At 40.8% G+C, this 12,468-nt stretch overlaps 1 protein-coding gene across 1 annotated transcript in view; it reads left to right on the top strand.

Annotated features, from left to right (window-relative positions):
- Positions 1-9,536, top strand: part of LOC122785228 (protein shisa-8-like) — a 41,473-nt gene extending 31,937 nt beyond the window's left edge. The window contains exons 2-4 of the mRNA XM_044050949.1: positions 5,830-5,945; positions 9,320-9,355; positions 9,472-9,536. Of these exons, the coding sequence (XP_043906884.1) occupies positions 5,830-5,945; positions 9,320-9,355; positions 9,472-9,536 (217 nt within the window). The remainder of the gene's footprint in view (positions 1-5,829; positions 5,946-9,319; positions 9,356-9,471) is intronic.
- The last annotated feature ends 2,932 nt before the right edge of the window (positions 9,537-12,468 follow it).

Genomic DNA, 12,468 nt, shown 5'->3' with positions numbered 1-12,468 from the left:
CAATTTAACACACCATCATTCATCACATAACACAAATCCAGAGTGCACGAGGAAACACTGTATGGCATGTCGGAGCGAACGTAGTAAGCGTTTTATTAAAAAACACAATGCAAGGTGCAGAACTGGGCTAAGAACAAGGGTAAAAAAAATAAATAAATAACAAGAAGTACATGCATAAATACACAATACTACAACTATAAATAAAGCCTTAACCCTTAACCACAGCCCTTTAAGTTGATTTGGCGCTGCAGCGTGACCACAGAAGGAACAAAAGACGTATCAGTTAGTCTTCCTTTGAGTTACAGTGTCACAGTCAGTCATCAGTCATCATCTAACCGCTTTATCCTCCACCAGAGGGTCGCGGGGGGTGCTGTGCCAATCTCAGCTACATCGGGCGATAGGCGGGGTACACCCTGGACAGTTCGCCAGTCCATCGCAGGGCCACACACAGATAGAGACAAACAACCATTCACTCTCACACTCACTCCAACAGTCAATTTAGAGTCTCCAATTTACCTATTCCCCACATTGCATGTTTTTGGACTGTGGGAGGAAGCCGGAGTACCCGGAGAGAACCCAAGCACACACGGGGAGAACATGCAAACTCCATGCAGAAAGGCCCTTGTTCCAACCGGGGCTCGAACCCGGGTCTTCTCGCTGCAAGGCGAGAGTGCTAACCACTACAGCACCGTGTGACCCCAGTGTCACAGTGAATAACTTAATTTAATCGTTAAACATTGTTTTGCCAAGTATACAATGTGTGAGCGAAGAAGAAGAAGAAGTTGTTAAGCTTTGATGACACTAATCTCAGTGTGATACACATTAACCTGAATCACCTGGGGAAATCTAGTGTGTTTGCTTTACATCCAGAGGAGAGACTTTGTTGTTGTTTGTTTATGCATTTGATTCACAAACAGCAGCATCAGGGCCGTTGCTGCAGTGTTCTCTGCCCAAGTTGAGGTGCTACGTCCCGGCAAAGGTGCAGCGAAGAAGCCGCTCCGTTTATCTCAACTTTAATGAATGAATTCTTAATTGGTTACGTTCTTTAAAAAAAAAGCAAGCAAGGGAACCAAAGTGAGCGACTCCCAGTGAGTGGACAGGGGAGAAGAGAGTGATGTAGATAGAGCCTCAGCTCACTTTGTTATCGTTGAAAAATGAGATGGGGAGTGGAAGATAAATGGAGTAGTGGAGTGGATGTGGACAGATATAAATGGGATGAGAGAGCGAAAATTGATTGGTTAGCAAGCAGAAAATGCAAAGGTCAATTGAGACGCATGTGTGGCTACACTCCAGGCTGTAGAGACATTTTTAGTATATATACTGTTTTTGCAGGTGCTGTTAAAAGTCACCGCTCCACTTTCCCCTGGAAGTAATCTTATTTTAAAACCAGCTGTGTTTTGTTTTTTGCTCTGTGAATAAACAGTTTTTATTTTCTGACAGAAGCGACGACTTGTGGATCCCAGCAGGATTCTAAATTCAAATGAAACTTTTTTTTTCCCCCAAACATTAAATTATCCAGGAGGGAGGTTTTTGCTGAGCTGAAAGCTTTTCAGCAACTCCCCCCTGCTTCATATTGACACCAGGGAACTGAGTACAAGCACAGGCGATGGACTTGTCGCTCCGCAGCTCCACTGGAGCAGCTGAATATTGCTTAATGGCACCTTTGCACTGAGAAACATGTCAGGGGGAAATGAAAGAAGTAACAGTTATATTTCACAATTTTCCTGCCCAATACTTTTTCCTTACCAGATTGTGTCACATTTTAAATTTGTAGCATGGAGGCCCATTTTAAATGTGTTCCATATAATAAATGAATGATATTTTGGCATCGTTATGATGGAGTTGTGATAAGCACATCATAGCAGTTACAGTGTTATATCAGGTTCCATTTAGTTTTAATTTAACCGTGGTAGATAATACTTATACTGTTTTGGCTTTCGTTGTTGATGTTTTTTTATGCTTACTGCTCTCATGACCACAGGCGGTTATCTCACAGCGGGCCTATAAAAATACAAGCGCTCCATTGCATTTTAGAAGGTTGTGCCAAGGTTTCAACAGCGAGATTAACAGTCAGGAAATATTCATGGGCCTCTTGATAGCAGCTCTCGGGTCACAGCTGATTTGTCGACAACGCGGCTGTAATTTCCTTGTCAATAATGACATGTTGATGCTGAGCCTTTACTTTTAGTCCGCGCTAATGTGCGCGAACGCTGGAAAGTTTACAGAACTAATTAGAGACCGCGGGGGCAAGAGTGGAAACACAATAAAACTTTTCATATGAGCAGCATTAGAACTTATTCCCTCCATCAAGGAGTTTGTTTGTTTGTTTGTTTGTTTTGCTGCACTTCTGTTTATGAGGGTTAGGGTTAGGGTTAGTTAAGGATGGATTTTGGTGATGTTTTATAGGGTCATGCCCCATGAAAGAGAAACTTTAAACCAGAACTCAAATGACCTGGGGGCCAATGAGTATCTGGTCTGGCCAGTAGTGGGCCGGTCAAGTGAAAAAAGAAAATCTAACTTTTTGGAAAATAACAACTGTTCAGGAGCAGTGGGTTCACAGAATTTCAAAATAAGAGCGTCTGCGTTGATATGGACTGATGTAGTTCACAATAAAATGTTTTTGTGATGCAAAATTAATATGCAAAAAAACATACTTAAATAGAGCTGCAACGAACGATTATTGTCATAATTAATTGAGTTGTCAAACCTGGAAATGATGTTCTCAAATGTCTTGTTTTTGTCCACAAACCAAAATGATTGACTGTTAATGATTTCTTTGTTATATGAAGCTAAGAAACGGATAACATATTCATATTTAAGAAGCTAAAACAATCAGAACTCTTGTTTTAATAATGAAAAAATCCTCAAACCAATTAATCGATTATCAAAATAATTGACAATTAATTTAGTTAGCGATTAATAATCGATTTAATCGAGTAATTGTTTCAGCTCAAGTGGGGGCCAATGAGTATCTAGTTCGGCCAGTAGGGGACTGGTCAAGTAAAAAAAAAAAGATCTAACTTTTTGGAAAATAATAACTGTTCAGGAGCAGTGGTTTCACAGAATTTCAAAATAAGAGCATCTGTGTTGCTATGTACTGATTTAGTTCACAATAAACACGTTTTTATGATGTAAAATGAATATACAAAAAGCAAAACATACAGAAATAAGTCATTATAATTTGAAACTAAGTGATGGGCCACATGACATTCAATGGAGGGCCGCATGTGCCACAAGTTTGAGACCCCTCTTTTGAACAATAACCTTGCAAGATGGGGAAATGTGTTGATATTATGGGCAACTGAGCAGCCTGGGTGGATCAGATGTTGGCGCTCACACAGAGCTCTGTCTAGTCTTAGGATCTGAATTGTTTTACAGTAATGGGTGGGTGTTTTGAAATCAGTGGAATTTTTGTGAGCCTGTATGCCTTTTGTTTGTCTAAATCTTATTTTGTTTAAGCTTTGCAGCATAGTTTTTGTCGGTTCAGGACCAGTCTGCACTGATTTTTTTCCGAATCTATCAATGTTCACGTAACTAGCCTATAGCTAATAGTTAGTAGCTAATAGTACTAGCACATATACAGTATATTATATAAAATGCACTTGAAATTCATTTTAATTTAGTAACAGGTTGTGTCTACCAATATAAACTCTGTCAAAATGAGCAACTGAATCTCTTATATATGGTGTTTTGGGGAAAAAAATACAGCATGGAGTGCCGAGAATTCTTTAGTTTACCTTGTTAAAAAGAAACAAAGGAGGGAGAATCTGGTGGCTGTTAGTAAAAGAGGCATTAATATCAGCCATTTTCCCACCGGGACATTTATTGTAGCTATTAAACTGTGATTACTCACATGGCATCATCGTACGAGACAAATGAGATCACCGCAGCTGAAACCACCAAGTGAATAAAAAACAACTTTGTGCTCAGTCCTTCACAGAATGTACCAGACCCACTTGTACTGAATGATCTGTTTATGAAAACGGGTCAAACCACAGATTTTCCAACAATAAATGATTCCCCCCAGATAAAGTAGTCCCTCAAACCTTTAACGATGGACACACGGACGCCGTTAAACCTGTAGAAACCTGTAACTTCTAGATATAAGCAATGTTACAGTCAAACATTATCAAATGAGTTCACACACTGCAGATTAAGTGTCATCTCCCCATGACTCTCTCTGTGTTTGTCAGTATGGTGTTTTGATCTACACTTCAGTGTTTTCCCTCATGGCTGACTGTGTGATCCATGTTAGCCTTGCCTTCCTTCCTACTTCTTCACTTTCCTCACTTCCTCATCTCTGTTGTATGTTAAATACTTGTCTTTCTTCCTGAGTTAAGGTGTGAGTGAGGGTCATCAGGGTAAGAGAAACACAGTCTGCTGTGTGCAGCTTCTTTATGGGTCATGTTGTTGTTGTTGTTGTTCTCTTGTTTGTGGGTGAGTGAGAAATGGAGCAGTGCCGTTGAGTGTGTGTAAAGCATGGGAAGCCGTTAATTTATACAATGCGTTTCAATTGTTAAAATTTCCTCGGCTCTGTATATGGATTTTGCATGTTTTCCCCGCATGTCTGTCTGTGTATGTGTGTGTGTGTGGGTTTTCTCCATATACCCTGGTTTCCTCTCACAGTCTAATAACATGCAGAGGTTAATTGAACATTCTAAATTGAACGTAGGTGTCAAGGCGAGAGCGAATGGTTGTTCATCTCTGTCTTTTGGCCATATCCGGTGTGTACTTTCACTCTGTCAGCTGGGATTGTCTCCAGTCCCCCCGTGACCTTCATGTGGAGGATGAAGCGGTAGCAGCTAAACAGTTGCTTGTTTGCTGGTTTGCAGTGTATAAAAACAATTTATTTCTCTAAATTAGCGGCGCTTCTCCTCGACCTATTTACTGTGGCCTCTTGTTACTCCATGGTACGTATGTGCTGAGATTAGGATGGACTGAGGTTTTTAAACATTTAAGTAGAATAATACCAGCTTCCGTTTCTCTGAAACAAAGAGCAGCTCCAGTCCTTGTTTCCTGCTGCCGTCTGTGTGCTTCTGAATCAGATCATTTCCTGCCTGAGTTACAGTGTGAGGAGGCATCATCAAACAATAAAAAAAATAAGTGATTGATGCACACAGTTGGCAAACATCTAGATACTCATATTTGGAAATCAGACCTCTTACTCAGCCAGTGAGCGAAGCTGGGTGAAAAAAGTAGACGTCCAGGTTAGGAGAATGAGTTTCTTAGCCATCTTAGCCTTTCCTAGGTGCAGAGTGAACCTGCGTGTCATGCGATAGATCAGATCAGAAGTTCAGGATGGCCAGGTCATGGTTAGAGTGAACCTTCAGCAGCTTTAGCTTTGTTTTTGTGGAAAGCACCTTATACTGAATTAACCTGTGATGTGAATTAATAAAGCAACAATGGACCCGAGACGGTGTCTCCTCCCAGCGTTTCAGAGAGGAAACTGAATTAGTAAAAGAGCCATCAAATTTTGATATTAACTGTTTGGAAGGTTGTATTTTTGCCTGATTTTTTTTTTTATGGATGAGGACATTCACTCGGGTATTAGGATGAAGGCTAAATGGATATGTTCAATGATTATGAATTGTGGTTAGTTATTATTTGTATAATTTGATGTATTATAGCCACATAACTACATGCATTTCTTTTATTTTTCCCCAACTCTTTCCCACCATGTTCTCTTTGTTTTTAGTTTTTATCATTTGTCATTTGCGAGACATGGCAGTCGTTCCTCATGTGGCGATTGTGTGTGTACAAAGTTATGTCCTCTTTTTCAGATTGCTCTAAACGTGTGTGTGTGTGTGTGTGTTTCCTTCCTTCCTCCAGGACTCTGACAGAGCTTTTAAAGCAGCCAGGCGAGGCCGGAGCGGTGGACGGAACTGGGGTTCACCATCCTCTGGGGACCAACGGCATTTCTGCCCGGGTGATACGCTCCAACAACGGTCAGTCACAGTAAACTGTATTCAAACAAACTGAGCTGGTGTCAAATGAAAGTGAATTAATCAGCTATGTACGTTAAATAATGTTAAATAACCAGAGTGCATTTATTTCAAGCTGGGCACAGAGGCAGTGGGGATTGGGTACCTTGCTCAGGGGCACCCCAGCCATTCCCTGGATTCAGCTATTTATCCATTAATTAGGGCCTGGGCACGAATGGCAGGCGCCGATGAGCGGGTTTATCGTCAATACATATATATTTAACTGTTATTGTTTCAACAGAAACATTAATATCCACTGAGAGACTCCTTCAAGACCCCAAAATATGCATACATTCACCACTAGTGCTCTTCCCATCACCCTGACACAATTACACACACGCATACTGTAGGTCTCACTCTCTCATGCTGTCTCTCAGTCATATCCTGGAACACACACATGTCATCTGTGGACGAAGAGGTGCAGGGACAGACAGGTCATTTTTAATCAAGATGTAATTAGCCGTGCTCCAGCTCCAAAACCACAGAGGCGGCACTGTGTGACCCATCTGTCTCCCTCTTCATCCAGACACACACACACACACACACTTGCTCAACATAACCCAGTGCATATTAAGTGCATTGAGACTCAAATTAGTGGGCATACAGTATTTCCTGGGGGCTCATTTGTGACAAGAGTGATGGCATGTTTTCAAGGACAAAGGTCCCTATTGCCTCACTATTTTATCCTTGTCATTAGGCACAGGAAAAAAAAAGAAGTGAGGTAGACGTGTTTCTATGGTGTACGATTACGCTACTCATCAGATATTTCCAGTTGCCAGCAATTATGATAACTCAGAAGCACATACCGGCTGCAGACAAAGATATTTTCTATATCCATATATTCCATGTACACTGCTTAATAAATGTATTAGACCACCACACAAAGCCACAGCTGCCCTAAATTAACAGCATTGGTTTCTCTAAAGTAACACACCAGTTTGTAGAAGCTCTTTCACCAAAATGATTTTTTTTGTTGTTGTTGTTATCCGTGAATTTTCAGTTTTATTAAAAAAAAATAAAGAATAAAATAAAAAAAATAAAAAATAGTAAAGCACATGATTATTTCTTGATTAGGATGTCAAATTATAGTGATTTGTTTACATTCCTGTGGGTAAATGCTGCACCTAGATCAAATATTCATGTGTTTTTAATTTCACACACATGTACTTACACAGTGCAGCATTTATCCACACATACGGAGATTAAAAAAAAAGCACAGTTACATCTTTCATCCTCCCACCATTGCAATTAACAAGTTCTTAGCCTCTTTTTCACCCAATGCTGTGCTTGTTATCACTGTTTCTCTGCTCCCTCCAATTCCTCCCCTGTTATTAAATCCCTTATTTTCACCTCCTTTGTTTTTTTCACATCGCTTATGTTACCTCGTCTTGACATCGTTATATAACCAGAACATGTTGGTTCAGTACATACTTAAAACAGTACGATACCATTGTTTTTCGATCTTCATTGTTGTTATTATTGTACGTTTTCTTGATTAAAGCAGTTTTTTACCGAATGAATCGCTGAAAACTAAAGAAAAAACACTCCTGTTGTTGTAAATCAGCGAGAAACGAGTCTTAAGCACAAAGTGGTGGGGATAAATGCAAGAGGTGTTAAATAAGGGTGTGTGTGTGTGCGTGTGTGTGTGTGTGCGCGCGTGCGTGCGTGCGTGCGTGAGTGATAACAGTCGAGATGATGGGATGAAGCCATCCTGATCCTGCTGTGTCAGCCATCACATACACATAATCACCTCTTAATTAAACACATTTAATCCCCCAGGCCAATTATAGAGATAGAGGGGGAGGGGGGAGAGAGAGAGATATGTAGAAGGACAGAGAGGGAGAGAGAAATGGAGATGGGGAGAGAAAGACACACACTCATTTGTGGTGCTCCTTGACCTCAGTGTTGCTTTTGATAGAGTCAGTCATGCAATTCTTTTAAAGAGACGTCTTCTTTTTAAATGGTTTAAATCTTATCTCACTAATATGAAGTTTTGTCATAAACATAAGTGAATCATTTCATCTAAGCTGTACATTAAACTGTGGCGTACCACAGGGATCTATTTTAGGCCCTGTACACTTTCGATCTCTGACACGCTGACTCTCTGTGATCAGGACACATGACCTTATATTTACATAGCTATAAAGGTTATTGTTGTGCGTATAGTGTATAACCATTCATAATGCCACTATATATGGTCTCCCATATACCATTAAACATGCAGTGGTCGCTGTGTTATTAATCGTCCTGTGAAGTGGATTTTGAAAATAAGGCTGACATTTAGTATATTATTGAATAAAACTGTTATTTACCCTGACCCTTTACAGTGGCCACAGTAACTGATCTAGTTCATTTGTCTATGTCACGGCTCTGTGACATGCAGCGGCAGGCTGTAGAGAGACTTGAACTGATTAGGATGAAAATAGCCTGAACAATTTCTGAGATTTTTCCCCTAATGAAGACGGCAGCCAAATCCTCGTGTTTCCTCTCCGGGAAAAGAATGATTTGACTTCCTCTTCTCTCCTGCACTCATTTTTGTGGCAGATATATTTTTAATACCACATAACAGTATGTATGAACTAAGGCATAAAAGTAGTAATATGTTGAGAGAGAGAATATCACAGAGGGAGGAAATGATTGAGGTCATATGACAGGAACAATGAAAAAAACAGTAGAAAAAGAGGCAAGAGATTGCATGTGATTTAAAAGACGGTTGATATTGATGAGGGAGAATGTTAAGAAAAGAAAAGAAGAAGGGGGAGTCACCAGTTCAAATCCCGCAATGGCTGAGGCTGGGTGCCCCTGAGCAAGGCACCCAATTCCCCATTACTCCCAGGGCTTTGCTTGTGTGTTCACTACTGTTGTGTAATAAGGATGGGTTGAATGCAGAGGTCAAATTCACTATCACTATTTGGTGTGTGTGCAAAAATGACTAGTTCTAATTTCTTGACATACACTGCAATACACGCAGGTTTTTATTGTCTTTGGCTCTGATTGGCATTAGTCAGGATGTATGACCAGGGTGAACATGCTAACCGCTTCATTTTTGGCAGCACAGCAATACTGTACTTTTTACAACTTTGGACACCACTCAGTATTTTTTTATTTATCTAACTTAATTTTGTTTTGTTCCATTTTAATTTGCTGTAATAGCAGCTTCAAATAATTTGCTTGCTTCTGACTTTGGTCGAGGTACCGAAGCCAAACATGCAAAACAACTGTAATATTTTTACTGCGCTCCATTGTGTGGATGATGTTTTCATTTTGTTTATGGCACAGTCCTTAAAAAAAACACCACAGGGCAGAACAACTGAAGTATTAAACCTTTATTTTACCAGGATTACCAGGACAACCTCAAACCTCATCAAGATCAGGTAAATTGGACACTCTAAAGTGACTGTAGGTGCAGTGAGATTGGATGTCTCTATGTGTCCCTGTGATGGACTGGCGAACTGTTCAGGGTGTCCCCCACCTTTCACTCTATGTCAAGCTGAGATTGGCGCCAGCGCCCCACACAACCCTCTTGTGGAGGATAAAGTGGTAGAAGATGAGTGAGAGTAAGTCAGTAATCCCATCCAGATTGGAAATCTCTTTTTCTGGCCAAGAGGCAGCAGTTGCAACACATCAACCAAGACAACTCATCCAAATTACTAACGACAGAAACCAAAAAGCAGAGACAGACCAGTGATTTAGATTCTCCTTCAGTCCTGTGTTGTGTAGAGTCTGGAGGAGCACAATACTGCAATGCCTTTCTTCCACATTCTGTTCGTACACTGGGGATGGAGAGTGTGTAAAAGTCCTGGGAGTGCAATGAGTAGTGTCCATCAATTCTGCGGTGAAATAAGCTGAACAATAAGTATACAAGTAATAGTGTTAATCACAAAAATCCTGGCTAATTTTAGTGTGAAAGAAGCTAAAGAGAGAACACTGTGTTGGAGAGAGTAACAGCGCAAAGGAAACAAGAATGAAGGAATGAGTGAAAGCGTAGAAAAATCAAAGGAAGACAGGAATACAGAGAATAAACGTGCTGTTAGCTGGAAGAGGGATAACTCGTCAGATGCTGTGTGGTTGTTTTCCTGTGTAGAGAACTCCCCTGAGGACACTTTGGACACACACACACATTACGACTTTGAGTCATCACCGCAGGACTTCCCTTTCGCTCGTTTCCCCCCCCCCACCCCCTCGTCCTCTCTGGATTGACCAGCTCCATTCGCAACTGAAGCTGTTTAAGTGCAGCTCTAATTAAAACCAATGTTTAAATACGTCCACTAATCCATAGGCCATTGTAGTGTATTAAGAGTCCCGTCATTGATTACACACAGAGATTTAACGCTAAGAAAGGCAAAGTCATTAGAGTAAATTTGAAAGATGCCCTTTATTGAAGGCTCAAAAAGGAGCTTTCCTCTGTTTGTTTACTTGACTGGAAATATAATTATCCTAATGGCTGATGAATAAAGGTAACTTTACATTTAAAGGACAGAAACAAATGTAGTTGTGACTGAAATGCAAGGGCAATGATAGAATCACTTTGCACTTCATTGTAGAGGAACTGAAATGAATTACTCGTACAAAACCTTTCAAGTATGAAGCCCTAACACGGCGCTGACATGTATACGTACGTGCTTGTAAAGCCTGACGGCGGCTGTGCCTGCGGCAGAGACGTCAACAGTAGAGAGAGCAGCCTCGTCTCAAATGCATGTACATGATTTCATTGACGAGCACTTGTCGAGAACAATCTGCATTCAGGGTTCGATTCAGCAAAGGCAACGCAGCTCAGCGATGCAATAGTAGTCGACAGTAACAGGTTGGCAAATACACATTTAGTTCATTCCCCCCCACTAAGAGCAGCGTGAAAGGGTTTTGGACTAATGTGTTTATATTACATTAAGAAAACTGAATTATTGTCTTAGACCGACTAAAATTGGACTTTCAGCACGCGTGTCAACGCACTGATTGTCAAACATTCATTTAAACCACAAAAAGGAAACATTTTCAAATACCTAAAAATTGATTCAACTCAGAAAGATAGATCATTTTTAGTTTTTCTAATTCCATAACTCTATGAGCAGTCTTAGACTGGGTTTACTGGGGGATTAAATCACACCCAGTGATGACTTAAAATGTGGAGGAATGAAACTGTTAACACTTTCAAACTCAAATGGAAATCATCCGTCGCACACACACACACACCGATCAACAGGTGAACACAAAGTGGTTTTGAAGCACTCGGGGGAGCTCTATTTCAGGATGCAGAAATAGTTACAAAACTCGTTTTTATGCATCTCAGGAGCAAGAGTTTGCTCAGCAGAGGCAGAGGACCTCTCACAGAGGAGCCTTCATGGAGCTGGTAAATCCATCAGAGACTCACTTGCATGAAGGCTGAGAAAACAGAGAAAAACAGAGAAACTATTGCCTCATGTGGAGAAAGAGAGGGGGGAAAAAAACAAACCCGTCACACATCCTATTCCCCAGTGTGGTCATTGATCTACAGACTCTGATTCAAGCTCTGCATTAAATCACCCTGGGGTCTGGAGCCAGCCTTTCTCCCCATCCCTTTGTTCAGACCAACACCAAAGATATTAGAAAGCGGTTTGTGATGGGAGTGCCACTGGGCCCCAATCTCGCAACTTGCATTTTTTTAATCCACGCTTTCCTCACCCCTCCGCACCCCTGTCTTCACCTCTGTCTGTTTCTCTTCAGCACATTCTCTTCTGTTTCCCCCTTAAACCTCCATCATCTTCCTTTACCGCATTGTGAAAGTCCTTTGTGCCGGCGCTGATGGAAAGACCACTTTCAAACAAAGACGGCTCACGCCACAAAACAGGACAACAAATAGGATATTTTGTGGGGGAAGTCTGAAGGTGGTCTTTCATCACCAACAGACAGGGGGGGGGGAGTGTTTAAGGGAAAAAAGGAAGAGCTTGAAATAGACTTATCCATCTCAGAACCTGAAGCTCTCAAATTACAATCCATGTCATGTGTCATTAAGGAAGCTGCAGTATTGATCGCTGTAGGAGAAGTTAGATTTTTAAAACACGTAAATGAAGACCTACATGTAGAAGGAAGGACATATAAGAGAAATGAGGTGCCAAGAAGAAAGTGACAAACGGAAGAAAGGAAGTAAACTGAATGATGACGTGTGCGCCGTCATTTGGAGACTTTTAAAGGTTTTCAAGGTCCAGCGTGAATGAATTGGCGCTAGTGAGAAAGCAGATTGCAAAAAAAAATAAAAAAATCCTCTTTTCTTCTCAAAGCATGTCAGGGAGCTACGGTGGCGTTTGTCAGCAAGCATGTGGAATTACCTCACAGCTAATGAGCTTCCATAGATTATCTTCCACTGGTTTATGCTCAAGGTTTATGTGGGAGGAGCCGTTTCCACTTGACAGCGCTTGATTAAAACACATATTAAAGTCCATGTAAATTCTAAGCTTTCAAAAACCAAATTCATTTTAAAGCAACTGTAAACAAACATACTTATGGGTTTATT

This window comes from Solea senegalensis, linkage group LG19 (genome assembly GCF_019176455.1).
Source record: "Solea senegalensis isolate Sse05_10M linkage group LG19, IFAPA_SoseM_1, whole genome shotgun sequence".
Lineage (NCBI taxonomy): Eukaryota > Metazoa > Chordata > Actinopteri > Pleuronectiformes > Soleidae > Solea > Solea senegalensis.
Note: the sequence above shows the minus strand (reverse complement) of the source record. Positions and strands in the feature narration are given on the sequence as shown.